The 20,417-nt window shown below is 41.3% G+C and overlaps 1 protein-coding gene across 2 annotated transcripts in view; it reads left to right on the forward strand.

Annotated features, from left to right (window-relative positions):
• Positions 1-20,417, forward strand: part of NT5DC1 (5'-nucleotidase domain containing 1) — a 153,296-nt gene that overhangs the window by 130,426 nt on the left and 2,453 nt on the right. For both annotated transcript variants that reach the window (XM_075145703.1, XM_075145704.1), the window contains 3 exons: positions 4,071-4,189; positions 5,040-5,198; positions 11,338-11,506. In XM_075145703.1, coding sequence (XP_075001804.1) covers positions 4,071-4,189; positions 5,040-5,198; positions 11,338-11,506 — 447 coding nt within the window. The remainder of the gene's footprint in view (positions 1-4,070; positions 4,190-5,039; positions 5,199-11,337; positions 11,507-20,417) is intronic.

Raw genomic sequence — 20,417 nt, forward strand, 5'->3', positions numbered from 1 at the left:
CTCTACACACACTGCAGTTAAACCTAGCACATCTTCAGCCAGCATGGCCTTCAGGCACTTGGAGTTGCTTTCTTACCCCTGTCTCTGCCCTGTCAAGTAGGTGCGAGGTGTCCTCCGGCTCTCAGGCGAGTCACTGGTGGGTCCACGAAACCAGCACTTGCCGTAGGGCACCCAACCGGAGGAGCAGCGCAGGGTGGTGGCCTCAGGGGTGGTGAGCTGATGAAGATTAGCCTCGGTGTAGGTATGGCTGAGTATAGGTGAATAACTGTCAAAGCGTAAATTCGCCCTCACCTTTTAGCTTCTCTCTTAACCTCGGGCTTCCCAAACAAGAGCCCCACCCAAGCAAGGGCTGGGGTGTAACAGTGTAAATGCCAGCCAGGTTAGGGATAGAGCTCTGGGCTGAACATGCAGTGTGGACACAACCTCAGCACTGCATGTGTTTAGGTTTCCATCTCGGCAGGTATAACCCATAAATGGATAGCAAAGCAGGCGGCAGTAAGCAAGCGTGTGCAGAGTCTTTCCCAAGAGCGACTCTGTGCCAAAGTAAATTACCATCGGTTGTCATTTAAATGGGAATAAGCTTCACTGATTACTTTTTGCATATTCATTCAGAGTGAAACCAGATGTTCCTCAGCCCATGTTATAAACCTGCACCGCACATTTAAAGGCCGGCAAGAAAATTCTCACAAGAAAAAGGATATTGAGTCTTGTTAGTGAATTGGTTTATCTGAAAAAACATATCTGCTAATGGTGATGGGAGTATATCTCTGAATGAGAAAACATTTCCCAAGCTGTTAGACACAGCAATATGCAAATTGCCATTCCGGCAATATTAATATTGCCCCAGCATGAGTCAAGCTTTTGTTGTTGTTTTTAAAAAGGAACAGTAACTTCCCCTCAGGAAAACTGCTCTGAATCACTGCTGAGGTTTGGGTGAGTGTTTTAATAGAATGATTTTCTGGGTTTAATTATTTTAATTTTACTTGCTTGTGACCTTCACATTTCTTGTCGTGGCATGTTTTCAGTCTACAGCCAGGTTGCAGTGAAATATTAGACTTCAGAAGGAAGCAAGTCACTCTATCTAAATCATCTGAGAAATTCTTTTTGGTTATCCAGTCTGTTTGAAATTGTCAGGATGTCTCCTTTTCCTCCCAGCTTGTAAGACCTGAAGCGTTAGCATCCACGCCTATATATGTGTTGCTTCCTGCTGAAGGAATATTTATAGCATTTCTGACCTTTGAATGAACTTTTACGAATCAATAACAGCAAAGTGGAAGGAAGGTCAGCAGCAGTTTTCCTCTTGTCTGAGTGTAGCCAATGTTAGGCTTGGAATATCTAAAATATATTAGGAACTACCATAATCACATTTATGCAGCATTTTTGCAGGAAATTTGCAGATTTTTTCAGCACCGTCATGTAGCTGCTATCTGAAGGATACAATACAAGGCCAGAGCCAATGGTGTCATTAATGGTTTTTAAGTTGTTGCATATCAATTTTTACATGGCAGAACTACTACAAGAGGCCTTAAGAACCAGTGCTGAAGAATAGTTTTCTTGACTATATTTTGCCACAGGGAAAGTGTAAGTGGATTAGAACCATTCTCGTTAATGACTTACTGCAACTGAAACACCATTAATTTCCTCCCACTTCAGATTTCAGAAATAAAATTGACACAGTCACCCTTAGATGTGTGAGCACAAGCAGCCATATGAGATGGTTCGAGGCAAGGTTTGCCAGTTCAGAGTCATTATCCCTATAACCCTACAACTCAATATTATAAAGGATCTTTCCTAATTCCTCAGATTTCTGAAGCTCCTTCCAAAATCAAGGTGTTCCCATAATGAATTAGACATCTCAATGCTGTTTGCTGCCTCCAAGCGTAGAGGAGGAAACTAGGCTTCAGAATTTCCCTTCATTTCACTGCCTAAAAGCAAAGTTCCTAACTTAATTAAATCCTTTCCTTCTCCAGAGCTGGCACCTCTAGAAAGTGCTTCTTGCACTCTCTATTGCTTACCGAGGGATCCTGGCCAACGAGTTCAGATTGTAACTGTAAATTAGAAGTTTAAATTCCGGATGCATCAAGTTAACTGAGATGAATCCCATTGCTAGGGGTGACAGTAATAGATCTCACAGAGTGAGAGATCTTCTACCTTGTAATTAGAATGAATTTTTTCAGTCAGGACTGCCCCTCATGCCTTTCCATAGAGGTAACAAAGCAGGGTCTTGCTCTTTGCTGGAGCCTTCTGGTGCTGCTGTAATACATAGGGCTCCTATTCGCAAATGTAATGTTGTTATTCAAAAAATCCATCTCAGAATAGCTTCATTTTTCTCTAGTATTTTCCCAAGTGACTGAATGGAGAGACAATGATAGCTATACAAACCTTCACAAATTTCAAGAAACTTTTGATAGCAGCTCAAAAGAGTTGTTTTCATAAGTTTCTTTTTCTATCTCCATATCGTTTGAAGATTGTGTCTACTTGTTCAGCCAGCCTTACAAATATGTCTAAAAATACAGGGAAAATAAAAGAAATTTACTAAAGTTTGACAACTTCTGTTTGATCAAAAGTTGTTTCGTCAAAAGTATTTTAAAAGTCAGGAAATGAATTCTTTTATGGATGCTATCATACTTATTATTATCGTTAGGTTTCTGAAGAAGAACAAAGGAAAAGAGATTCCCACACAAGTTCTACGTGAATTGTTAGTGTCAACTTTGAATTTCCTTGTTTTTTCCTAGTTTATAAACCACCCTTAATATAGAATTGTTTTGTCTGAGAATAAATCCTGTGTTATTCAAATTCTTAGATTCATAATACTAAAGAATGATGTCCTGCCTCTCTCCACATACCTATTTCCCTCTTCTTGCTTCTTTTTTTATTTCTTTCAAGGACCAATGTACTGCACCATGTACATCTTCAGTGCTCTTAAACATAAAGCTGTCTTGTCATTTCACTGTTCTCCAAAATTTGCATTCCAGCTTAGAGCAGTCTCTAACCAAATGAAGTTCGCTCTGTCGTAGTCTTCTTCCTAACACATTTTAAGTACTTTGAAAAATTCTATAAAGCAGGAGAAAAACTGTAGTCCTGATGTTATACCTAAGTCAGATCAAAGTACTGTATTGGCTTCTAACCCTCTGTCTCTAGCATAAAAAATAAGCTATGTTTGATTGAGACTGAATAACAAAACTGCTCTTTTTTTTTAACCACTTCTGTAGACAGAGGACATTAATATTAATATTTCTCATGAAATTCTGGTTTATCAGTTCACTAAGGCTAGTATTTTGGCTCCAGCAAGAAGCTAAAAGGAGTTCATCTGGCAATAGCGCATGGATCTGAATGAGCAATAAGGTTACATGGACACCAGGACAGATCCAGCTGCTTTGGGACCAGCCAGAAACGAAGCCTATGGCACAGCTGGGTGATGACTGGGGAGTTTCAGCTTCCACTGATTTTTCCGATTCACTGAGAGCTGCCAGCGTGGATATATGCCAATGTGGATTACACCACCAGCAGCAATATTGTCCCCTTGTCGTTTCTTCAAAACTGGATGATAACTGGAGCTGCTCGTTGTTTGTGCTGATCTAAGGCTGGCGAATGCCCATAAGAGCCACCTCAGTCTGTTTTGTTGTATTTATGTCAGTGTTTAAAAGCAGTAGGTAATTTGTCTGTGGGGAAAGGCACATGCTGCTGTCTCTGACAATCTGTCTTATCTCATGGTTTCACCTTAGATCTGTAGCAGCTCCTCCATCAGTCTGGTCAGTGTGCTTTCCTGCCTTCATTGCTGCAGTGTTTGGGAGGCAAAGCAGCTCTTTGACGCCTCAGCTCTTCTGTAGCCCTTGCAGACGAGGCTCGGCTGCTTCTTTTCTCACAAATGTCTGCCTACCCCCAGATACCAAACACCTTGACTGAACCCACAGTCACTGCCAGGACTTGAGCCAGACACTGGAGCTGGTTTATTGTCAAAATAGACCATGATCTCCAAGCTGTGCACAGGCAGCTTCTCACATGTCTCACGAGTACAGGAGCATGGGCTGCTCTCACTAACAGCGAGCGATTTTGCTTGGTGATTTCAGAGAATGACGAGGAGCAGGAGGCTCTGCTATCACTGGACAAGCCCGGCTGGTATTCCCAAGGTAATGCTATCCAGCTTTATGACCTACTGAAGAAGATGACTGGCAAGTTGGATCCCAAGGTATGTTATAAGTGAGAGTAAATCTTTCTGAAAATATCCTGTTTCAGTCTAAAATTCACCAGACAAGCTTTCATTAAAGTTATTGATGTGATCGGTCACAAATTTTTGTTCTGGTTATGCTTGCTGTTGTATAACAGACTGCAGTCCAGAACTGGAAGCAGCATATTGGTCGTCTTATCAGTAGAGTATGTAAACTTTCTAGATGTTTTATTCTCTGTGTGTAGTCATGCATTTCGGCAGCTTTGGGGAGAATCAGATTGTAATCAGGAAATAAACAATCCCCCGGAGGAAACAGATCAAATAAATAGATTAAAAGGTGGCATCAGTGAAAACTAGGATTGTGTTATTTTAATTACAGGTCTGGATGGGTGAAAATGGTCGGACTGCATTTTCCCTAGTGGGTAAACTACCCCCTGGGCACAGAAGAGCTCTGAGTCACCGAGAGATGCTCCGTGCTCTCCCTTGTTTCCAAAGTTGTCCAAAATTCATTCCCGTTGTTTAGTGTATTTTCTTGGTAGTCTTTTCCACTGCTTCCTGGCAGGCTATTTCTGTCAGTCAGAAATCCCAGCGGTGTCCCCTGTGCCGGTCCCAGCCGGGCATCCCCATCCACTGCCCCTGGAGGCTGAGAGCGAGGAGGGTGTGCAGGGCCAGCCTTTTCCTTACGGAGCTAGTTGAAGATAAAACCCCAAACTGTGACATTAATAAGATCTCTGTGTGTCATAGCCAACTGTAAACACGGAGGAATTTTTATTAGGTTGTTTTAAAGCTCTTTTTCTCTCTCTGTTGAAATACAGTTTGCTTGTGTTTTCTTCATATACAAAGAACTTTTAATTTGCTGCTTCCCTCATAGGTTGTTTATTTTGGTGACAGCATGCACTCAGATATTTTCCCAGCTCGTCACTATAGCAACTGGGAAACCGTCTTCATCTTAGAGGAGCTTCTAGGGGACAAAGTTACGGTGCCTGCGGAGACTGAATCTGAGCCCTTGGAGAAGAAAGGAAAATATGAGGTAAGGGTTCCTTGCAGATGTTTCCTGGAACAGAAGAAAATAAGTTACAAAAAAACCTCGTGCCACCTGTGCTGAGAACGAGCCTGCTTATCTTACCAGGCTGCTAGCAACGTCAGCATCCCTCGCAGATGTGCCCTCCTTGCCGCACCGGGAGGTGCCATCCTGTCCCAGCTTGGCATTGCTTGGGTGACACAGAGCCTCTACCCGGAGCTAAATCGCAGACCTCAGAAAAAGAGCTGTGTGTGCAGTCTCTTAACCAAAAAACATAGTCGTCTTTCCAGTAACAAGAGCCTGCCCTGCGTCCTACAAGGAGAAATTTCATGGCCGCTTATCACAAGTCCAGGACCTGAACTCTGTCAAGTTCATGATGTTTCCCTGCATTTCGTGGCCAACAGTAAACACGGAGGAATTTTTGTTAAGTTGTTTTAAAGCTCTCTTTCTCTCTCTGTGAAATACAGTTTGCTTGCGCTTTCCTTATATATGAAGAACTTTTAATTTGCTGCTTCCCTCGTAGGTTGTTTCTTTTGGTGACAGCTGCACTCAGATAAGAGGGACTGTTTCGAAGTCTGGTCCAATGCAGACTACCGATAGTTATCTCAGATAAATAATGTGATTTTCCAGTTGATCGCAGCCGGGAATCAGGGCCTTAGCACAACTGTCACACTTGAATTCCCCCACAGAAGGTGGAAGGTTACTATGGTTTATCCTTCTCTCCGCTGCCGAAGAACAAAGTAGATGGGAATGGTGCGCGGGTGGCCGAGGCGGCAGCGTTGTACCACCAGCGTGTCCTGTGTAGGAACTACAGTGCAGCTTCACTCTCCGTTTGGAGTGTTTCTTCTTTTCTTATGTTCCTAAATAAATAGGTCATTTTCTTCTAATTGCAGAGAGATATATATGCTTTTTGCACTTTGCTTTGAAAGCACTTAACTTTTTTTTTCTTTTTAAATAATTACTCTCTGTGATTAAAAAGCTAACTTACTGATAGGAAAATTTTTGTGGGATGCTTTTATACTAGAGATGGTTTTAATCTGACTAAGAAGCATTTTAAAAGCCCCTGTTTTTTATGGAGAAAAGGATATCTTCAATGGGACTAAAATAATATAGATGTGGCATCTATTTCTCTATTTTTTAATAGATGTATCTAATATTTTCCCCACTATCCTGATTTCTAAAATAAGGTCAAGACAAGGACATTTCAGTCACTGAAATAAGGAAATGTAATCATTAATGTTTAGGCTTTTTCCTGGGTTGTAGAAAAACAAAAATTAAGACAAACAAACTCAAGTCTCCTGTCAAGAAAAATGTGTTTCTCAGAAAGAAAGGGAAGAAAAAAAGGAAGAGTGAGTAGTAGTGCTACATAGGTTAATGTGATTTGATTTGATTAATTAATGCTATGAAAATAACTCAGTCTCCTCCATAAATTTGTTTATTATCTGACTGGAGACTCTGCTGCATTGCTGTATAGAACTTACATCTCTGTAAGGTTTGGGATTTTTTATTCAACCATGGTTTCTTAAGCATGTTTGATATATACTTTTGAAGCACACATTTTTAAACAGACAGCCAGAAAATGTTTCTTTTCCTGGAAGTACAAAGAAAGAGTTACCGAGTGATGTGTTTCTAAGCCCTTGATGATGATTTGGTTTTATCTTGTTGCAATACCTCTGGTCAGCTGCTCACAAGATCCATCTTCTCTATCGCTGCAGTTATCAAGCAGGAAATTGAGACTTTCAGAGGGGTGCTTGACATCTCACTAACGCTGTAGTATTCCTGATAAGAGATTGCAGTATCTCGGGGAGACACCACCCCTGCCACACACAACCCCTGTTCAGTTTACATCCGCTACCAGTGACAGCAAGCAAGCAAGGGAGAAATGAATTGCGTTGATTAAAGGAACCTGAACCAGGGGGGCCGAGGCAGGTCAGTGGTGTTATTTCATTACCACGCTGCTCACTGGAGTCTGAACAACAGGTCACATCCATATCTCTGCAGTTGACTGGACACCACTAACTTAACAGGACTGGTTCAAAGGGACTCCTTTTTCAAGCCCATGAAAGTTTTATTTTCATTCCCCTAATCAACTTCTCCCATTAACCCTTTGGTTAAGAGGAGAGAAAAGCCAATTCAAAGCATTTTACAAAGTCAGGTGGTTTTGGAAAATTAGGCACTAACAGATTAGGTTTAGTCTTGTTCATCAGCCTTAGCATTCATTGGCAATAAAAATAATACAATACTCTTGCAAATTTTCCTTGCCATGCTGTGTGTGCAGAGAGGGACTGAAAATTTAATACAAGATGCAATCCTCCTTTCTATCAATCTTTAGAAAATATTATTAAAAAAAATAAAGTATTACTTCTAATTTGCAATTGCATCTTTCAGAAAGAAATTACAAAAACCTGTTTTCAGTTGTTTGACTGGTATTTCATCACTAACGGAGAGAGGGGAAGAAAACAACCTCCTCACACACAAACTGGGAGGCTAGTAATTTCCATTTTCATTAGCAGTTTTTGTCTTTTCCCTTCAATTAAATGCATGATATAAGCCAGATACACATAACTGTGAAATTATGGTAACAACTGCAGTTCTTTCAAGTGTATGAGTCATAACCAAAGAAGCAAGAGAATAGCAAACTAAAAACTATTCATGCAATTACTCGGCTCCTAAGTGAATTGCAGCATGCAGGGGGAAAAAAAATACCAAGCATTGTGTTGAAACAAGATTCCCCCCAGATTTGGGGGTTTGTTTGCTTGGCTGGAGGCTTTGTTTTTGCCTTCTGTTCTTTAAATGTGTGATCAATTCCATCAATGAAAACTCGAAGAAAAGCTGGAACTTGTCCCAGGATTTCGAGGGAAACGATTACAGAGGAGCTAGTCAGTGTATAAAAACCTTGGGCTATAGGAATGAATGGAGCAGAAATCGAAGAATTTATTGGCAGATATAGATGATATTTTTGCAGTTAGAAGTAAAAACTAATTTTTACAGTATTGCCTAGTGGCTGGTTGGTTGGGAGGCTCAGGGCCCTTAACCCCCCGAATTTCCAGAACTCCCTTGCCATCACCATAGACAAGGCTAATTACTCTGTGCGTTTTGGCTCTGTTTGTCTCTTTATTCCCGTTTATCTTTAACACAAATCTAACAGTACTTTCAGGAACAACCTGATGGGTTGTTGTGAAGCCTGGCAAGTTAAAGCAATATCCTTAAAGCTATATCCTGAAGTGAAATGCATTTTATTTTAAAGTCTGCTTATACTGATCCATGTTGTAGTTTAGGTACAATGATCATGGGTGAAATCTTTTATATTTGCACATGACTTGTGGGGGGCAGGTTCTGTGCCCCAAGTTAGACCAGTGGCAGGCTTGCCCATTTGCACACCCAGCACGGGTGTGTTATTCAGGGACATCTGGTTGTTGTGACCAGCACAGCTGTGCTGGCGGAAACACCTCGAATACTTGCCGTTATACCGGCAAAACCGTATTTTGAGCAGTGATTTTTTCTGGCACTGAGAGCCAGTGGTGGTGTTACTACCTTGGCGGAAAGCACACAGCCATCAGTGCCATCCGTCATATTGGATGCAGTAAAGTAATTCTAGTGCTCTCCGCTTGGTACAAAGACGATGGCAGAGATGGCAAATCTCCATCTAAACAATGCCTTTAAAAAATACTGACAGCTTGATTTTTCACTCCTGTCTCCTTTACATCCTTCTTTCTTTCATCTCTTTACCAAATGTAGAAAAACTTCAGAGCTCAGCTCCCTGCCTATTTGTATTTTAGAAAGGTCATTTGTAAGCTGACAAATCAGTGTTACCCAAGGGTCCTATTAACAGATTCTGTCTGCTCTGTTAACAGGCCCTATTTGTCTGCAGTTAATAAAGCAAAGGTGATAGTAAGTATTCCAGGTGGTTTAACTTAGTGTAAAGCCCTGCGACTTGGGGAATGCTGGTACCATCGTTATTTCTCTGAAGTCTAGATGTAGTCTTCGAGGTTTTGTACCCTCAACAGACACAATCAACATCTGACCTGCTACTGTCTGACCAATGTGCCTGAGAGCAAAACCACATGCTTGGGGGTTTTGCATAAGAAAGAGGGATTGCTCAGCACTTCCCAGGATCTACTGTCCTGCTGCGAGAGCAAGCCCCATGCCTGGGGACTACAGGAGTGGCTGGTGCACCTTCCAGAGCTCCTGGGCCCGGCTGCTGAACGTGTGCCTCCAGGCGTGTGAGGAGTAGCAATGTGAACAGGGGACTTCTGCCTCATTTCACAGATGTATAGATTCATGGTACATGGTCTGTCCTTCATTGCAGGCTGTGTATGCTGCAGATGAGATACGGACATCTTCTAGGCATCAGTTAGGGACGGCAGGGGAGCGATGTCTGATGCTTCCTAAGGATGTGGGCAAAGTTTTGACAGCTCTTTTCAGATTTGAGATCGAGATTTTGCCTACCAAACTGCCCCTGTCATGTGGAGATAAGCCAGTAGCAAAATGATGGGAGTTCTCTATCAGGTCACTTGATGACGAGTCTCATATCTAACTGGGTTTGGTTTTACTAAGGGCTTGGTAAATCCAAAATGTAACTCCCTCCTCCTTTATAAGGAAGAAATCCCACTCTGAGAATCAGACTTCTGAAAAAATCAATTCATTTCCTCAGACTGCAATTTTAATTAGCTATTTGAACCAACCATACATGTCGAAAAGCAAAAGCCTCAGATTTTTTCTCGTCAATAAACAAGGACCTGTCTTTTGTGCAGATGCTTACGTGGGCCAGTACTGGGGTTGTTGTTTTGATTAATCACCTGAACAGCTGTAACGGCCTTAAGAGTTTTCTGCATGGGTCATCCAGCTGGCAAACGGATTTTAATTCAGCGTAGCATCTAACTGTTGTAAAGTCCTGGGATTTGCATGGAAAGATGAGATTTGACAAAAAAAGATGTAAGATGCTGTCCCTGTGTGTGAGGCAAAAAACAACAGAAAAGAGCCCAGTTCTTAAGTTAACTGCTTGTTTTGAAACAAAAGATACAGGGTTTTTTTCCAACCTATTTACATCAGAAGACAGAAACCAATATCTATATTTGTCCAAATCAATACTTCCTCTCCACCCCCAGCTATGCTCAGAGAAAAAACTGTTACGCAGAATCACAAAAAGAATGGCTCTGTGTTTACTGGTGTGGTCTGTTTGGCTGGATCAACAGCTTTCTTGTGATCAAAAGCCATGGACCTCTGTCGTAAACACAAATTATTCCAGCAGATTCTCAAAAATATTAAGAAAGAGGTTAAATGAAAAGTAAAGTACAAAAGTTCATGAATCTGGAGGCACACGCTAGGATATCTGTTATTCTATGCTTTGCTGGTCTGAAAAGATACTTTGCACACAAATGACTTTAACAGATTTTCTATAATGTAGTTCACAGTTTTGTTTTCCATTTTTTCATCTTTCTGTAGAGGCCTCCTGGAGCTTCTTCTGGCTGCTTATGGCAATACATAGCAGGTTTCAAGATGAACTGCTAAAAAAATCAGTTTTCCCAATGCTGCTTTAATGCTTTCTTTAAAACATAATGAGTCTACATGTTATCGTCTGAAAATATACGTGGAAAAAAAAATGAATTTTTCACAACTTGCTAGGCAACTGAATGGTTCTCCATGGATCCTGTGGCTCGGTTCTCGCTCATTCCTCAGCTCAGAAACAGATAACATGACACAGGTGGCATGATGCATCCTTTGCATTACTCCATCCAGCACCGAGAGACTCCTTTCTCCCGGGAGGAGTTCCAGGCTGGGTTATGGTCTGTGCCACAGCTACCCCGCTTCTCCAGCAGAGAAAGACAGAAGGCTATTCACTCTATCAAAAACAGAAAAATGGGGAAAAGAGAAGATTTTTTTTAAGGGAAAAATATTTAAAGCCAACTTTTTATGTCCTAGGGAATTCATAAATTGCATAAACAGGAGCTTGGGGACTTACGGGAGGAAGATTGTTATTGTTTTTCTTTATAATATTTTAAAGTCACATTGCTTCTGAGACATAATACAGTTTTCCCAGAAAATCAGAGAAACACTAGAGTTCCTTAAGCCAATGCTTGTGGTTGGATAGAGAAAGAAGTTTTCTCTTTTTTTTTTAAGATTACATATTTATTTCTTTTTCTTTCAGGGAGATCAGCCCAAAGCTCCTTACTTTGTATCTGAACAGTGGGGCTCTTTCTTCATGGACAGATTGCCAGGCCTGGAAAATGCAGAGGAAACCTTAGTTCGCACATGGTCCTGTAAATGTATTAGCACTTACAGCACTATTGCAATCCCTAGTCTTGAAGCAATAGCAGGTAAGGAAGATTGCTTTTTTTTTCTCCTAATGAACATGTAGTATTCATCGTAACTTTGTCATACTGTAGATCTATTTTTGAGATTACATGTATCTGAAATACATTAAAAAATATTCATATCATGCAGCAGTTAATGCTAATGGCTATTAATTACGTTGACATTTATGCTTTTAATAGTTGTCTGCTACACCAGTTTTCTGTTTGTGCCTGCAAATATTACTTTATCCTATGTTAGAAACAGGATGCAACATTTAACAGATTGTAGATTAGTTCCTGAATTTTGATTCAGGACTTCCCCACAGTATTTTGCTGTGTCTGCTTTCAGTGGTGAGTTACCTTAGGAAACAAACATTTGCCAAGTTACTTGGGTTTTTTAGACTTCCAAATATGTTTCTCTGATCTGGCTTGTTATCCTTCCTCAATCAACTCACTTACCCCTTTACAGTTGAAATGGAGATGAACAAACACAGGAATGTAATGAAGCCAAGAACGCCTATGACTGTGCTTCTCTCTCTTTTTTTTTTTAAATGTATGTATTGCTTTTGAAACTGCATCATTATGGACATATCTGGAGCCTAAAATATTCTCCTTATCTGGAAAACAAGGCAATCACAAGCAATGTCTTGTTCTCCAAAAATTCACCTAATTGATAAACCAGCTCAGGCTTTCTACCTTCTTACATCAAGGCTGTGTCAAAGGTACAATTATGGCTCATCTTCTGATTTCCACTAATGTTTATCCCCGGAGGAATCATATGTTATTTTGGATGGTTTGTAGCAATAGTTGTAGCAATAATACTGCAATAACTTTGCAACTGCAGTACCTATCAGTTGATTATGAAGTGGTGGTGAAGACCCTCTATCTATCTATCTTCAGTCTGTCATTTTGCCTTACTGAACTTTATTGATACACCATATCTAAAGGAATAAACAAATTATTAAATGAATGAGGTGCTTAGCTGTTTGAAGAACACAGCAAGCATTTAGTTTACTAACCCCTCTGTTCAGCATCTGTTGCCTATTTCATGCATAACACCAAGGAATAAAAAGTTGTTCCTTCAAGCAGCAGATGACCACCACTCTGTGGCCTTTTGATCAAATTTCCAGATACCCATGTAAATAATGATATGTCCTCCATCATGTAAGTATTCCAACAATAACTGCAGAAGATCTCTCTGATTTACAAAGAATATCAAATATAAATAACATTTTATTTACTAAGCAAGTTTTTGTAGAAAAATTCACTATAACAACGAGCCAGTGCTACCATTTTAGGTTGCCATTTGATTAACAATTCTTTGATCCCAAAAATGATATGCATATTTCAAGTCAATGCTTTTCCTTTGATTCTGATCATGGTTGGTATTTTTATAAAAGTCCCACTTCAAAAAATTCTATGATGAGTAACTGTGGAGTTTTAGAGTTCATGGGGGAATTTTGGTAAGTTTGTTTTGTTTCTTGTTGCAAAGAAAAGATTAAAAAAGAGGGCCCTAAATCCTAAAAAGGAGAACCCAAAAAAACTTTTTTAAAATTTCATAATTATTAACCTAATCTCCTGAATGTGTCTCATAACCTCTTGTGGTGGGCTGTCCCTGGCTGGACACCAGGTGCCCACCAAAGCCGCTCTATCACTTCCCTCCTCAGCTGGACAGGGGAGAGAAAATACGAAAGGCTCATGGGTCGAGATAAGGATGGGGAGAGATCACTCACCAATTACCATCAGGGGCAAAACAGACTCAACTTGGGGAAATTAATTTAATTTATTACCAACCAAATCAGAGTAGGGTAATGAGAAATAACACCAAATCTTAAAACACCTTCCCCCCACCCCTCCCTTCTTCCCAGGCTCAACTTCACTCCTGATTTTCTCTACCTCCTCTCCCCCGCAGCAGCGCAGGGGGACGGGGAATGCAGGTTGTGGTCAGTTCATCACACGTTGTCTCTGCCGCTCCTTCCTCCTCAGGGGGAGGACTCCTCACACTCTTCCCCTGCTCCAGTGTGGGGTCCCTCCCATGGGAGACAGTCCTCCATGAACTTCTCCAACGTGAGTCCTTCCCACGGGCTGCAGTTCTTCACAAATTGCTCCAGCGTGGGTCCCTTCCACGCGGTGCAGTCCTTCAGGAACAGATTGCTCCAGCGTGGGTCCCCCATGGGGTCCCTGCCAGCAAACCTGCTCCACCGTGGGCTCCTCTCTCCACAGGTCCACAGGTCCTGCCAGGAGCCTGCTCCAGCACAGGCTCTCCACGGGGTCACAGCCTCCTTTGGGTGGGTTCCCACAACCTCCAGCGTGGGGTCCTCCATGGGCTGCAGGTGGATATCTGCTCCACCGTTAACCTCCATGGGCTGCAGGGGGACAGCCTGCCTCACCATGGTCTTCACCAGGGGCTGCAGGGCAATCTCTGCTCCGGTGCCTGGAGCACCTCCTCCCCTCCTTCTCCACTGACCTGGTGTCTGCAGAGTTGTTTCTCTCACATAGTCTCACTCCTCTCTCTGCTGCTGTTTGCTGTTGTGCAGCAACTTTTCCCCCTCTTCTTAAACACGTTATCCCAGAGGCGCTACCACCGTTGCTGATGGGCTCAGCCTTGGCCAGCGGCGGGTCCGTCTTGGAGCCGGCTGGCATTGGCTCTGTCAGACATAGGGGAAGCTTCTAGCAGCTTCTCACGGAAGCCACCCCCCACTACCAAAACCTTGCCATGCAAACCCAGTACATCTCTGAATGGTGAGGTTTGTCATAGGATTAAAAATTACTGCAGGCAAGAACAGGAGATTGAGTGATGTTGCAGCTCAAGAGAGTTGCATTTCAGAGAATTAGTGCAAATGTAAATGTTCTATGGAGACAGAGTTTATTTTACTTTGGAGATTTGATAACCAAGCTTGTGTCATGCATGAGGATAATGCATTTTTTTAAATCTTGTGTGCTATATGAAATCTTACCATGCTTTGCCCATATGGGTGCATAAGTTTTTCTTCATGCCTTATTGTTATTTCAGTTAGCTAGTACAAGAGAAAAATCTCTGCTATAATTTGCCAAAGCTGTCTCTTTAAAGACCCTACAGATCTGTACCCTGCCACTTTCTGCGGGAGTTTGAGTCATCAGCCTGCTTGCTGTATAAATATAATGATAAAATTGCCAGTGAACCATGGCAAAGAAGTTCATGTTTCTGCTTAGAGTTGCAAATTATCTGCACAATGGAAAGCCCAAGGCAGCTGTGACTGGGGCACCGGAACTGGCAACGTGTGGGTCGCAGATACACGGGTCTGCCCGTCACAGATCAACTACAAATTGCAAACCTCACACTCTTTCTTCAACATGTAGTTTAAAGGTGAATGCCCCTGAAGAATCAACTATTACCATGGAAGTCCTGAATTTCACTAAGCATGTAGCCACCTACTCACTTATATATCCTGAAAAATATCATTTGTAATTATTATTGAAGTGAAACAAAAAATTCCCCATATTCAATACATTAGTTCTATGCGTTTTCATTGAATCCTTTTTCATTACATCATTTAAAGTCAAATCCAGCTTCTATTAAAATTAAATCAGTCTTTCCTGTAACTAGATTGATAATTATGTACTCTTACTTACTCAAATAATGCAATAATAGTGTATAATTTCCTTAAACATATAGAACTATCTATATCATATATTACTTGTTAATTAGCAGTAACCTTTTATATTTAATGCCTTACCTTACAACCATGCTTTTACTTACCAGCTGCAGTGTAAAAATGTGTCTATACAGTATCAGCTAAAGACTGCTTTGAGGATTTAAACTGCTTTGGGGCTTAGCTGCTATAAATGGCTACTAAAAGGCCAAAGAGGTAATTTTTATAATGAAACATTTTATACAAGAAATGTATTTTTAAAAATTTGGTATACATATACAACATTTCTGAGGTTTTCTGCTTCTGAGGTTTTGACGCAAGTAAAAAAACAGGTAGCAAAGATAATTGACTGGAGAGATGATAGGTGTTCTGAATGTATTAACAGCATCTTGCTCTATGTGTAAATTGAAAAGCATCAGATAATGTAAATCTGATTCATCTGTTCCAGAAAACTAGTTTCAGTGTTCTTAATTTAAGAGAAAGAAAAACATACTCAACAGGACAGGCAGATAGAACGAATTTATTTTTTCAGCTGCAAAATACAACTGAAACCGACAATAAACTGCGTTTCAACCATAACAAACTATTATTCGGTAAATTAGGGCTAGCTTGTAAAAAGTCTTCAGGACCCAGTTATTTCCCAAAGGGTCTGAGACCCCAACTTTCCCAAAGGATTTGACTACTTGGTAGTAATTTTCAACATAGAAAGGACAGCTTTCGGTGTATTACAATTTGTTCAGCCTTTCCTTCCTCCTCCAGAAAGGTGTATTGACTTGTGCCCCTGAAGGCTGTGTCAAATCATGCAGAACCCAAAAGATTACTTCCTAGCCAATAACTGACAGAAATGTTTCTGCCGTTTTTATTCTGCTCTGAGATGTCAAACTACAGCCACCTCTAAAAGATTAAAGGGAGAACTCATGAGCAACTCATTAAGAAAGGGGGAACCACTCAGTCATTTCTGCTTTAAAGTTATCCTTCAACTCAGGCAGCATAATTTCATTTGCAGGCTGTAATTAAAGCTATAATTGGGTTTTGACTAGATCGGAGACTTATGGGGTGGGTTTAGATTGCTTCCTTAAAAACACCGGTGGTAATACAAAGTGTTGATAATTTTTGAGCATGAAAAATGGTGAAAATAGTTAAGTCATCAAGTATTGGAAATATTTCTTTGACCAGGTTGGAATTTTACATAACCTGCAACCTCACATGTACAAGAAAAAGTTGCTGGAAGCATTTGTGTACTCTGGGTTGGTGCCCAGCATATTCCCTCTGGATTAAGATGGTAACACACACACAAAAAACAATGTAGGCTTTGTCTTCACTGCTTAAAAAGCTTAATGTGTGTGGCTTTTTACCTTAAGGTAATCAATGTTTGTCACCCATCCAGAGGAAAAAATAGGGAAAGGGAAAGAAAACATTTGCTTTATAAGAGAGAGGAACATGACAACTTTAACCCAAGTTTGGAGAGTAAGGCTGATCTTGGTGAGTTTACCTCAAAATGAAAGTAAAGGGGCGTATCATCACTGCATTTATCTTCATATAGCTCCTTCACAGTCTCAAAATGCAACTTATTTCTTTTTCTTAATCAGAAATGCCTGCCATCTGAAACAATTGCTTGTTTTCAGGCTACCTTCTTCAACTTACCTCAGAAGCCCTTCCCACCGCCCTTACATCCAGTATGAGTCATTCAGACAGAAATTAATTAACAGAGCCCTGAAAGAGTAACACCTGCTAGTAGGATCTTGGCATTCGCTTAGGATTTTTTTTAGATTAAGTCTTCATCTAAATATTTAAAAATATTATAGTCTAATATTTTCTTTTGATCGCTTCCAGATCAAGCAAAGAACCACAGAGGGCTATTTTCTCAAAGATTCTCCAAAAATCACCATTTAAACTAAAATAAAAATGAGAGAAATTTCCCTCACATACAAATAATGAGTTTTCTCATATAAACACAAAACACTCTTATCAGGCTCAGATGCAAGTTTAGCGCACGCCTTGTGCACAGCTGTTTTGTTCAAGCTGGGGTCAGCAGTCCCTTGCCCGTAGGGTAGACGCAAAGTAACATGAATTGTTACTCCCAAGATAATAGGGGTGAAACTGCATGCCACAGGCAGTCGCAACAGCCACGATGGGATGGTCTTTCCATCCCCCGGTTTCCATCCCCCGGCCACTCATCCCTCTGCAAAACTCTGACAGCGAGGCTGCTGCTCCACATCTCCCCGCAGTTTGCCACTTGAGTTTTCTGCAATGTCACCCTCTCCCATGTTAGATACAGCAGAAGAGTAACCAGTAAAAAACCCCAGTGGCAGGGAAGCTCTTCCTCCGGCCAAGCTCATGCTACAGATGTCTACTGGCAGAGCCGCTGGCGTGATCTCCAACCGATACACCTGTGTTGGCAAAAGCTCTTACGTGGGTGCAATTAAAGCAGCAGACCTGCACTTTCACTGAGGCTAGTTTTAGTCTTTATTCCCGAGTGCCCAGGAATAACTGCACTGGCTCATATAGCACATTGCCAGGGCCAGCTACATCCAAACTGAAGTCTTAGCAACTTCCTTCTATAGAGCGTACCTGTACTGAAGACTCCCCCCTTCCCCGTACGACACCGCACAGATACCCTCCCTCCTCCTCCTCTCTAACTTTTGAGTCGCAGTGTATGCAGACAGCAGCAATGACTTTCATGTAACGGATAGAAGGAACACTTTCCTCGTGCTGACTTCACTATTTCGGGAGCTTCATTTTAGTACAGCAAACATCTGACCTCCTGTTTAGGAAAATCAGCCTTAGAAGTTTTGCTAAAAATAACTGCTATCAGATAAATCTACTTGTGACCTTGGGTTTTTTTTCTTTTTGCCACTGGTACACTCCTTCACATTCCAAGCTCTTGCTGCAAGCGCTGCTTTGACTGTTATAAAATAGAAATGGGTCAGGAGATAAAAACATTTAGTATTTAAAAAAAACCGACACCTGTTATAGTTTACCTGCAGATTGGCAAGTCAGGTCACTCGACAGCACAGCCAAACTGGTGAGCTCCCCTAGAGCAGTTGTGCTTTCTCCTCTGTTAAGAAATTATTATTAGAAATTGTTACCATTAAGAAATTAATATTTTCCTTTTTCTTCAACAGCAACTTTGAAATACAGGGAAAGATTTATGGCAAAGCTTCTAAGCCAATGTAAATTACTGGAATTTCTGTAAAAGCAAAAGAATTAACACTGGCTGACGATCTGCCCCTATAGTTACACCAGTTGGATGCTGAGCCATAAGATAGAGCTCTGTCTGTGTTTTCTGAGATTTGCCACAATTAAGCAGTTTAAAGATTTTTCAGGTTAAAACTTGGGTATCGCTAATGAAGTTTTAGTTTTCCTCCCGTGCCTTTTCCTTGGTGATAATCAGGAGGATGTATTTGGATTCACTTAAGAACACAACCCTGCTGTTTACTAGGAGGTTTCTGCAGCGCCTGGCTCCAGCCCTGCTGACTGGCAGGGAGCAGACCTCAGAGAGGGGAGGGGACTTCTGCTTTCTGTAGGGCTTCTCGCTCGTCACCAGGATGCTGCTGTGGTGTCATGATTAAAAAATGTTGGCTTTGCTTTTGTTGGTCAATACTGCAAAATGATTTCTGACATTTCTGCTGTGTATTTTGGGAGAAATCTGTTTCAGTCTTGGACTGTGCTTTTAATTGAAAAAAATGCCTTCCATCTAAAGAGCTTAGTTAAGATTATAGTTGTTTAATGTATTGGTTTGCTCAAGGAAATCTCAAAAAAGGATTAGACGTGAGTATTGAGTTTATCAAGCAGGCCTGTGTCTGGATTAGATTATAATTGTCTTCCATTCAGTTACTCAAATATTTTCCTGATCACTCATCGAGAATATTACGTTTTCCCTTCTTCTTGTGGTTTCCTTTTCCTTCCTTGTGGCTAGAACTCTAATTTTTCTTCTGATAAAAGCTTGTGGCTGTCATTTCGTTTGCTTACACTAACTGAACAGCACACAGACACCGAGATGTTGTCAGCTTAATAACTATGAAATAAATCCATCCGTTACACCTAACTGCATCCATGGCTATGGGTATACATAAGCATCAGAGCACAATGTTGTAATTAATGTCACTTAATACCTGGATCTGGATAACTGGAACACAGCGACTGGAACAGAGTTACTGTTCAACCATCATCATTGCCATTTTATTTACACCAGGGCTGCTGGAGCCCTGCAAGAGAGGTAGGGCAGGGCGGGAGTCCTGCTTCTGCGCTCAGGCTGAGGCGTGTAACCCCTGAGGGCTGCCCAAGCCATTGGGAAACGCGAGTAACGCTGAATGGTCACTGCGGAGGAAACGGATTTTCATCACTCGCCCTCAGGCTCTGGTGTGGGAGCAAAGAAAGGAGTGGGACAGAAATTCAGGGGGATGCATCTAATAACTGACATTTCTGTAGATCTAGAAGGGGACATAGACCTTGAGACCCTCCATGTCTGACTTCTAGGAGTCTTTGCCTCTAAAAGTTAATCTCCTATTTGTCTTGGGAACAAAACAAGTCTGGGTGGAATTACCCAAGTATGATAGAAAAATTCTGGGATTGCGGCCCTCAAGCAATTGGGTAGGGCCAGTTAGTTTATTCTTCCAGCCTCAAGCTGTTTAGTTTGTTCAGGGTTTTCTTTTAGGAGACTGGCAGTAATGGATGAGTTTTGTGCTGAATTCATTATCAGTGTAGGTTAGGGCTGATTAGAGCCTCGCTGTCAAATTGTATCTCAGAGAGGACTGGGTATCTATCCCCTGCCTAATTTATGACTCTCCATCAGGGTTAGGTGAAAAGCGGGTGCCAAGATGCAAAGGTCTGCCACGACAGCAGCGGTTGTGAGCATGCACAGTAGCAGAACCTGAAGAAATTTACTGGCAAAAACACTAGGAAAACAATCAACTTGGAAATTAGCAACTACTTTTTTCCTGAGACTTGCTTTATTATCAAATACTGTATCTTATTTTTTGCATGCTTTTGCATCAAGTTGCGGCCTGCGCAAGCATTTCAGTTTAGTGAAACAGATTTGCTTATAGCTTCTGTGTCATCAGTGCTAATATGGAATAAGACCAGATATGAAATTAATTGCTGCTGTGTCCAGGAGGCAGACTCCAGACCTCTATCATTGTTTTTTGTTAATGAGCCAGTATTGCTGGTCCTAGTGATACCGTTGCCGATATCAAAAGAAGCTGGATCGAGCTTTGGTGTACAATTCACGATACCTCTGCAATCCAGGGCAACTGCAATTTATCTTAAGTTGCAAGGTTTTTGCAGAACTTAGTTTAAATGAA

Source organism: Calonectris borealis, chromosome 3, assembly GCF_964195595.1.
Source record: "Calonectris borealis chromosome 3, bCalBor7.hap1.2, whole genome shotgun sequence".
Lineage (NCBI taxonomy): Eukaryota > Metazoa > Chordata > Aves > Procellariiformes > Procellariidae > Calonectris > Calonectris borealis.